General features: G+C 40.0%; 1 protein-coding gene across 1 annotated transcript in view; it reads left to right on the top strand.

The window, feature by feature from the left end:
- The window catches only part of LOC125032029 (piezo-type mechanosensitive ion channel component-like), a 164,267-nt gene that overhangs the window by 91,021 nt on the left and 63,246 nt on the right, over nt 1-10,000 (top strand). Inside the window, 3 exon segments of the mRNA XM_047622990.1 lie at nt 2,679-2,846; nt 6,223-6,423; nt 9,345-9,629. Of these exon segments, the coding sequence (XP_047478946.1) occupies nt 2,679-2,846; nt 6,223-6,423; nt 9,345-9,629 (654 nt within the window).

The following is a 10,000-nucleotide window of genomic DNA, read 5'->3' as shown; positions in this document are numbered from 1 at the left end:
CCCCCTCACCTCCCTCTTCCCTCCTTCCTTCCCTCCTCTCCTCTTCTCTCCTCCTTCCGCTCTCCTCCCCTCCCTCCCCCTTCCTCCCTTCTCCCCTCCCCTTCTCACCGGCGAGTCACGCACTCTTCCTGTGACCTCTTCCCTTCCCTCAGGAATTTCCCATCAATCGCTCTCCTCTTCCTCTTTTTCCCTCTCCCTGCTTTCTCATTTTATTATCTTATTTAAGGGCATTTATTATCTCTGCTCTGATTTCCTATGATTTTATTCCCTCTTCCCATTTCCTCTCTTCTTTAATTGACATTATGTCGTCTTTCCATTTTCTTTCTTTTCTCCCTTCTTTTTCTGTTCCTCTCTCCTCTGGCTTTCTCTTTTTATTCCTATCCTCCATTCCCTGCGTTCCTCTCTGTCTGTTTTCCCTCTTCTTTGATGCCGTGTTTATCACCTTATCTGCCCGGTCGATAAATTTCCTTTTTTTCTCTTTTTTTCTTATTTTTCCCTTCTTCTTCCTCTTTTCTCTTTCTCTTTCTTTTTCTCTTATTGTTTTCTTTTTCGATTTTTTCTCCTTTTTCCCCTTTTCTCGTTCTTTTTCTTTTCCTCTTCCTTTTTCTTTTTTCTTCTTTTTCTCCTTCCTCTTCTTTTTTTTATTCTTTTTTTTATCCTTCTTTCTCTTTATTTTCTCTTTCTCTTTATTTATTTTTATTTGTTTTTTCTTCTTCCTCTTCCTTTTATTTTTCTCTTCCTTTTCCTTTTTCTTTTTTCCTTCTTCCTCTTCGTTTTCTTTTTCTTTTTCTTTTTTCACATCTTCTTCTTCGTCTTCTTCTTCGTCTTCTTTTTCTTCTACTCTCTTTCTCTTTTCCCTTTTCCTTGATGATGTATTTATCAACTCTCCTAGTTTAACTTTTTGGTTGACTTTCTCTCCTTTGTTGCAAATCCTCTTTTGGTTTCTCTCTTCTCTCTGTTTGCCTTTTCTTTATTTGTTTGTATCTTTGCTTTTGTTTTCCTTTTTTATTTATTTTTGTACTTATTCTTATTCTCCGTGTTTTTCTTTCTTACCTTTTCTTTCTGTTTCCTTAATTATCTTTGTAATTTCTGTTATTTCTTCTTTGTTTTCCTTCCCTTGCTATTTACATTTTCTTCCCATTTCTTCTTTTCTTTCCCCCTTTCTTTCTAAATCCTTTTGTTTTTTTCCCTTTCTCTTCTAACTCTTACTTTGTTTCCTCTTTGCCCTCCTTATCTTCTGGTTTATCCTTTTTTTTCATCCTCTTTCACCCTATTCTTATTTCGTTCTTCTCTCTTTATCTATTTTCTTACTTGATAATATAAATAAAATCTGTTCTATTCTATCCCGTCTTCTCCTGGCCTGCTCTACCCTGCCTTGCCGTACTCTGCCCTGACCTGCCTTGCCCTGTAATGGCCTGGCCTGACCTGCCTTGCCCTGACCTACCCTGTCCTGGCCTGACCTATCTTGCCATACCCTGCCTTGACCTGCCCTGATCTAACTTGTCTTGTCTTGCTCTGTCCCCCGGAGCCGTACCCTACCCTACCCTGCCCTGCCCTACCCTATCATGATTGCCTTGGCATACCCTGGCCTGCCTGCTGTGAGCCATCCTGTCCCGCGGTATCCTAACGTGTCTTGCCCTATCCCACCCTGTTCTGCCCTGCCCTGCTTTGTACCGACTTGTCTTGCCCTGCCCTATCCTGTCTGGCACTTCTCTTCCACGTCCTGCCCTACCCTACCCTGCCCTATTTTGACTTTCTTTTCGAAGTCCTTCCCTTCCCTACTCTGCCCAGCCCAACCCTGTAATGACCTGCCCTAATCTTCCCTCCCTTGCCCTTCTCTTCCCTACCCTGCCCTACCCCTTTCTGCCCTACCCTATCCAATCTTGCCTTTCCCTTCCCTGCTCTGCCCTTCTCGTCTCTGCCCTGCCCAACCCTGCCCTATCCTTCCCTATTTAGTCTTTCCTTTCCATCCCTGACCTGCCTGCCTTCCCCTCTCCTGCCCTGTCATAACCTGCCCATCCCTGCTCCGCCTTGCTCTACCCTTTCCTTTCCTGCCCTGCTATTCTCTTCCCTTCCCTGCCCTGCCTTCCCCTCTCCTGCCCTGTCATAACCTGCCCATCCCTGCTTTGCCCTGCTCTACCCTTTCCTTTCCTGCCTTTCCCTTCCCTTCTCTTCCCTCTCCTGCCCTGCCTTTTCCCCTCCTGCCCTGGCCTACACTACCCTGCCCTGCTCTGCTCTGCCCTACCCTACCCTGCCCTGCCCTGCCCTACCCTGCCCTACCCTGCCCTGCCCTGCCCTACCCTGCCTTACCCTGCCCTGCCCTGCCCTACCCTTATCTTCCCTTCCCTGCCCAGCCCTGCCCTGCCCTTCTCTTCCCTGCCCTTCCCTGCCCTGCCCTGCCCTGCCCAGCCCTGCCCTTCCCTTCCCTTCCCTGCCCTGCCCCGCCCTGCCCTGCCCTTCTCTTCCCTTCCCTGCCCTGCCCCGCCCTGCCCTGCCCTGCCCTTCTCTTCCCTTCCCTGCCCTGCCCTGCCCTGCCCTGCCCTGCCCTTCTCTTCCCTTCCCTGCCCTGCCCTGCCCAGCCCTGCCCTTCTCTTCCCTTCCCTGCCCTGCCCTGCCCAGCCCTGCCCTTCTCTTCCCTTCCCTGCCCTGCCCCGCCCTGACCTGCCCTGCCCCCACAGGCGGCCCTGTTATCGCCGATGGGCTCGAGCGTCCGCTACCTGATCCGCCGCAGCACCGTCAGGAGCCGCTCCATGAAGTCGGGTCGCTCGTCGGTGTCCGAAATCCGCTCCCGACGGACGTCCCTGAGCCGCTCCCGACGGCGTGGCGGCAGCGGCGTCGGCGTCGGCGTAGGTGCCCTTCATGATTTGCAAGTAGCCTCGCGTTCCTCCCGCCAACCGTGGCCGCCGCTGCCCATGGCCAGCCTCGGGCACTGCTACATTCGGCCGGCGCTCGTCAACGCCACTGTGAGAGCCGCCTCCCCACCGCCATGCCCCGCCCCCCCTCGCCTCTGTCTGGTCTACTCTCGCAGCTTTTTAGCCTTCTCTCTCTTCTCTTAGTTTATTTCTCTGCTTCTGTTTCAGTCTCTCTCTCTCTCTCTCTCTCTCTCTCTCTCTCTCTCTCTCTCTCTCTCTCTCTCTCTCTCTCTCTCTCTCTCTCTCTCTCTCTCTCTCTCTCTCTTTCTCTTTCTCTCTCTCTCTCTCTCTCTCTCTCTCTCTCTCTCTCTCTCTCTCCCCTTCTCTCTCTCTCTCTCTCTCTCTCTCTCTCTCTTTCTCTCTCTCTGCTTCCCTTCCTCCCTCCCTCTCCCTCCCTTTCTCTTTCGTCCTCATTCTATCTCTCTCTTTTCTCGCTCCTCTTTATCTCTTTTTTACTCTTCTCCTTTCTTTGCCTTTATTTCTTTCCTCTTCCTGTTCGTCTCTCCTTTCTTTATCTTTCTGTTATACTCTCAACTCTAATTACATCTCACTTTCCTGTCCTCCCTTCTCTTTCTCTTTCATTCCTTCCTCTCTTTATCTCTTTCTCTCTTACTCCTTCTTTTCCCTAATATTAACTTATCTTCTTCTCCCCCCTTGTACAATACTCTTTTATCTTATTTCTCCGTTTCCCACTTTTAATACTCCTTATCTCCTCCTCTCTCCCAATTTCCTTTCTTTCTTTAGCTCCTCTCTCGGTCTTCTCTTCTCCCTATTCTCTCGGTTCTCTTTCCTGTTTCCTCTCCCCTCCTTTTCCCTTCTTATCAATTCTTCTTCTTCCCAACAGCCTCCTTCCGCCTCTTCCCTCGTTTTTATCCTTATTTTCCTTTGCTTATATTTACATATATCAATGTATCTATCTCTCATATTCATGTTGCCTAATAGATTATCTTGATTATTAAATTAGCAATTAGCAGCATTTCTTTATCTCCTTCGCTTAGCTTGAGAATACAGTAGAACGAAGGAATACAATACTTTCGCACAAAAACAAACAAACAAACAAAAATAATTATGTTGAAACAGAAACAGAAGAAACAGCAATATGGTCATACGTGCATGAATAATGTTCTTATACAGACAACTAAATAATTAATTTAATCTTATAATAAATAATACTGTGGATGATGAGTTTGCATCTACTCGCATTAACGAAGAAAAATATCTTGTTTATATTGTAATATAATAAAGCTATTTTACAATATGTGATTGCTTACTAATCTTAGTAAAAAAATATATTCACCTCGTAGGGAAAATATATTCAATATACAGTTAGGTCTCGAAGATATAACAACTTTAGGTGTATATATTTGCATATATTTGATAATGGTTTCCTTGGGGAATACATCAGATGCATAATATTAATATAATCTAACATGAATACCTTAGGAAAAAAAAAAAATTAAGTAGAAAGATTAACAGCACAAAAAAAGTTTAGTTGACATTCTAAATTCTTTCTCACAAGATTTTTCTCTTTTTCTTAGCACATTACAACAACCCATCTAAGACTATTGAAAAAGTATATCTATATCTATATCTATATTTATCTATCTATCTATTCCTTTCCATCCATCTCTTTCTCTTTTTTCGCATAATAAAAAAAAAAAAATCCTTCCTTTCCCTTCACCTCTAATTATTCACCTTTCTATCTCCTATTTTCTTTCTTTTCTCTCCACCTCTAATTATTCACCTTTCTATCTCCCATTTTCCTCCCTTTCTCTTCACCTCTAATTATTCACCTTCTCTATCTCCTATTTTCATCTTCCTCCTCCTTCACACGACCCCCCCCCCTCCCACCCCACCCCAGGCAGCACACCACAAGAGGCCACAGAACACACCCGAATATAGAAAAAAAAATGCGTTTTATTCTGTTTGTTGTTTATCGTCCGTTTATTGTCTGTTTGTCTCTCTCGCCTCTTTCTGTGTACGTCAGCGCATCCTCTACGTCTAATGAAGTTATTTTACGTTATTTGTGTCGGAGGAAGACGTCAGTTGTACGTCAGATATTTTTATTAGTTTGTGTTTAATCTCCATACGGTTTTTTCCTTCGTTTTTTTTTTTCATTTTTCTTTAAGTTAACAATGCACTATTTATTCTGATATACCTATGTTGCTAGTTTATTTATTTATTATTTTTTTTATTTGGTTATGTGTTCCTTTCCTTTTACATTTATTTAGTTTTATATATTATTTATTTATTTACATTCTGCTTATTAATTTATTTTTGTATAGTTATTAATATACACATTTAGTATAATTTTCTTTATTATATAAATATTGTTAGTGATTTTTTCTTCTTCGTCTGAAATAAAATCGTCCGCCGTCCGCCTATAATGCGATTATTATTTTTGGCTTTAACTTTTCTTCAATAGTTCTTCTTCGTACACGGTAGAACTTTTTGTCTTTTCCACGTGTAACATTACGTCCTCGTGTCCATCGACAGAACATTCCTCCCCCCCCCGTGTTCTTTCTCTTCCCCGGGAGAATTTTTCCCCGAGGGGTAATAAAACACTTTTTTTTTTTTTTTTGGTGCACAAGTTTTTCAATATGCTGTGTTCTCTTCCGATAGAACATTTTTACACCTGTTCTATTTTGAGTATTCTTCTTCGTCGATTTTCCTTTTTTTTTTTAATACTTGTTATACTATCGTCTCGTCAGAACAGTACATTCAGGTATATGTGCATGACGTTGCATGACACCTGATCGTTAGTATGCCGTCTAGTTTGCATGACCATCACCATTAGGCTCTCTTTAACTCATCTGTTTCGATCGGAATGATAATGTATTGTACTAATTCTTAATGGTAGTTTTATACGATTACGATAAAATCACATTCTGTTAGATTAAGAGCATGATTACGATAGAGAAATATTGTAATGTGTATTATATTCTTTTAAATCTTTTGTTTATAAAATTATTATGGAACTGTTATATATGATGCATATGGTCGGTGGTCGATCAAAAGTAGTATTAATAAAATCACTGCGAAGACTAGATGAATTGCACGAATTTAGGTGACAGTGGAGTATTTTCCTCTAGTATACAAGATAAGATAACTGAATGTTCCTACGATGGCTAGTTTCTTCAGTCGAGCCTCCTTACGTAGACAGAGCAAGACCCCAAGTTAATCCAGCCTTAATCAAAATTGTAGATTAGATCATATGTTGTTGTTCATTTCCCCCGAATTCGCCCAATAACGCCACCTCCCTCCCTCACCCTCGCCTCGCCCCGCCCACCCACCCACCCACCCACGCCAGGAGGGTGTCGTGGGTGTCGTGGGCGTGAGTGCCAGCAAGGAGTCCGACCCGGGCTGGGACACTTCCCTGACCTCCGCCCGGAGTCGTAACGCCTCCATCCGCGAATCGGTGCGCAGTAACAACAACTCGCTCAGGAGTAACAACACTTCAGGAGGTCCCAATGGCTCACTGCCCTCCAAACTCTGCCCACGCCCCTCCCAGGTACTCGTATGCCGCCCAGGTCTTCCGTCTCCCTGCTCCTCCTCGCGCCCACGCCCTTCGTTCTGGAGGTCGAGCTTAGAAAGTACTGACAAAGCGTCAACTTTCAGTTTCTTTTTCTGATGTCCTTTTAGTGTTAACGAATATGTTTTCGTCTCCTCTATGCTTTTCCCCCGTAGCAGTACCAGTAGGAGAATTTAGTGATTCTCTTTTCACTCTTATTTCTATTATACCCTCCTAGTCCCTCCTTCACCCTTCCTTAGTAGATTCACGCAGCACTTTCCTAAGACGCCGTGTTTATCCACGCATGATATATAACTCCTTCTAAGACACAACCTTGCTGCACCAGAAGGATGGTTTCTCCCTACACGTCTCAGACACTCTCGTGAGGCACTGTTTTGGCACTTCTTTCTGCTACGACAAAGGTATTTAGATTCCCTGATGTCTTGAAACGAGATATCTAGGTTATATATGTAGATTAAAATGCTCCGTTTCGTCTCCACTATATGTATGGCCACTCAATTTAATTATATGAATATATAATTTTAAACACAACTTTAGGTGAAAAAATACTACTAACCAGATTATACTACTAGCTTTATCGGTTTATAGCCATTCGGATAACATCTAAACTATCTCCAAATTATGTAGAGATTAATGTACGTCCCTATAAACGCAACGTCTACGATTAAGGTAACACAATCCGATGTATCAAAATTCATTATTCTGTTGTAATAATCTTTTCATTTATTTACAGTCTAAATATCTAAATTTGAATAGAGAATTTGTGGTTTTGTATCGTTTCTCGAATGTACATTTTGAAAATATTATTTGAATTTTTGCTGCCCATCAGTCATTATTTTGATAGGGAGGCAGTCTACTGTGAAAAGAGTTAATTATTGATTCTGTTATTACAAACTAAACAATCAAATGATTTGTTGACACACATGCGCACGAACACCCCCCCCCCCACACACACACATACACACACACACACACACACACACACACACACACACACACACACACACACACACACACACACACACACACACACACACACACACACACACACACACACACACACACACACACACACACACACACACACACACACACACACACACACACACACACACAAACACACTCAAACGCACACGCACAGACATACCGTCCCTCGACCTTTCACGCTAATTATCTTTCCAGGTAATTAACGAAACAACAATTAGCAATTATCTTATTGGCTTCAACACGTGCTCTGTATTTACAATGTTGTTTTCATAAGCAGTGGGTGTGTCGTTGGAACTGACGTGTTATTGGGATTGTTACTATTTTTCTTATCATTGTTATCCTTATTATTATTATTATCATTATTAGTGTTATTATTATTATTACTATTTTTATCATTATTATTATTTATATTATTATTATCATTATTATTGTTAGTATTATTATTATTATTGTTAGTATTATTATCATTATCATTATTTCGAGTATCCTTATTATTGTTATCATTATCATTGTTATTATAGTTATCATAATTCTTATTGGTAGAATTATTATTGCTATCATTAAAATCACCATCATTATCATCATCATATTATTATTATTTTATCATTATTATTATTTTATCATCATTATTATTGTAATCATTTTTATTGTTGTAATCATTATTATTATTATCATTACCATTGCCTTTATTATTGCTGTTATTATCATACTTATTATCATAATTATTAAAATTCTTGTTATTATTATCCTTGTCATTAGTGTTATGATTATTATTACTGTATCATTATTATAATTATTGTCATCACCACCATCATCATTATCACTGCAATTATTATTATCATCATCATTATTGTCATGTCAGTATCATTATCATCACTGTTTCAGAACACTTAATTATTATTATAATTCCATTGCCAATATTAGTGACTAGAGAGCAACAGCAATATTAGTAATAATTGTCATGATATTAATGCGTCTGTTATTATTACAAATATTATTATTATCATCCTTTTCGCCATTATCATCTTTATCGTGATCTGTATCAACACAATTATCGTCTTTGTTATATATTTTTTTTTTTTTTTTTTATTACATCCTTTTTATCTGATTTTTCTCTGCTATCTTTCTCTTTTTCGATCGCTCGTTTTTATGCATTTCCCTTTTTTGCTACACTTTATTTTGCGCGTTTTTTGAGCGGTTATTTGAAAGCGTTTGAGCAACTTCGTTTTTTGAATTTGACATTTGAATCTGACGTTTGAATTTGACTGTTGAATTTGACTTTTGAATTTGGGTTTTGAATTTGACTTTTGAATCTGATGTTTGAATTTGACGTTTGAATTTGATTTTAGAATTTGATTTTTGAATTTGGGTTTTGAATTTGACTTTTGAATTTGACTTTTGAATTTAACTTTTGAATATGACATTTGAAGCTGACGTTTGAAGCTGACGTTTGAATCTGACGTTTGAATTTGACTTTTGAATCTGACGTTTGAATTTGAGTTTTGAATTTGAGTTTTGAATTTGACTTTTGAATTTGACTTTTGAATTTGACTTTTGAATTTGAGTTTTGAATCTGACGTTTGAGTGAAATTGACGTTTGAATCTGACGTTTGAATTTGATAAATGAATATGACATTTGAATGTGACATTTGAATGTGACGTTTGAATGTGACATTTGAATGTGACATTTGAATGTGACGTTTCAATGTGACATTTGAATGTTACGTTTGAATGTGACATTTGAATGTGACGTTTGAATGTGACGTTTGACTCTGACATTTGAATCTGAGATGATGTTTTCAATATATTTTTCAGATTTTTTATTTCTCTCCCCTTTGTTATTGACAGTTCTCTTTGCCAATTTCCATTCGCTTTTATCTGGATGTCTTTATTTATCACGTCCTCTTCCACAGGAGAAGACAGATAAAGTGGACTACCTCGTCCCTTACACTCCACACCACGACGGAGGCGCTGTAGGTGGAGTTACAGACGACCTTGGTAGTGGAGGAGGTGGAGGAGGAGGAGATGGAAGAGACAGAGAAGGAGGAGGAGGAGGAGGACCAGGAGGAGGAGGAGGAGGAGGGGAAGGAGGAGGAGGCGAGGAAGAAAACTCCCTTCAGAGGCTGATTGCTCCCCTCGTCAGCGTGTTCCAGCTGGTGATTAGGTCCTCGTACATCGCCACGAATATTGTCATGATGGTGAGTGCGGTTGAAGGCACAAGCTCGTGGGTGGAAAGGCTGGCGGGACTAGATAAATGTTGTTGTTTTTTTGGATTTAAGGATTTAAAGATAAAAGATATAGAAATAAAGATTTAAAGATTATAAATAAAGAAATATAGATTTAAGGTTTTAAAGGTTTAAAGGTTTACAGATTAAAAAATTTAAAGATTTAAAGATTTAAGATTTAAAGGTTTAAGGATGAAAACTAAAGAAATTAAAAATAATTAAAGTTTAAAAGTAAAGAAATAAAGATTTCAAGATTGAAAGTAAAGAAAAAAAAATTTAAGATTTGGATTTAAGATTGGATTTTAAATTATTCGAGATTGATTAGCTGAAATTGGAATTTTGTG

The sequence above is a fragment of the Penaeus chinensis genome, chromosome 14 (genome assembly GCF_019202785.1).
Source record: "Penaeus chinensis breed Huanghai No. 1 chromosome 14, ASM1920278v2, whole genome shotgun sequence".
NCBI lineage: Eukaryota > Metazoa > Arthropoda > Malacostraca > Decapoda > Penaeidae > Penaeus > Penaeus chinensis.
The sequence above is the reverse complement of the archived record's forward strand: the minus strand, read 5'-3'. Positions and strand labels throughout refer to the sequence as shown.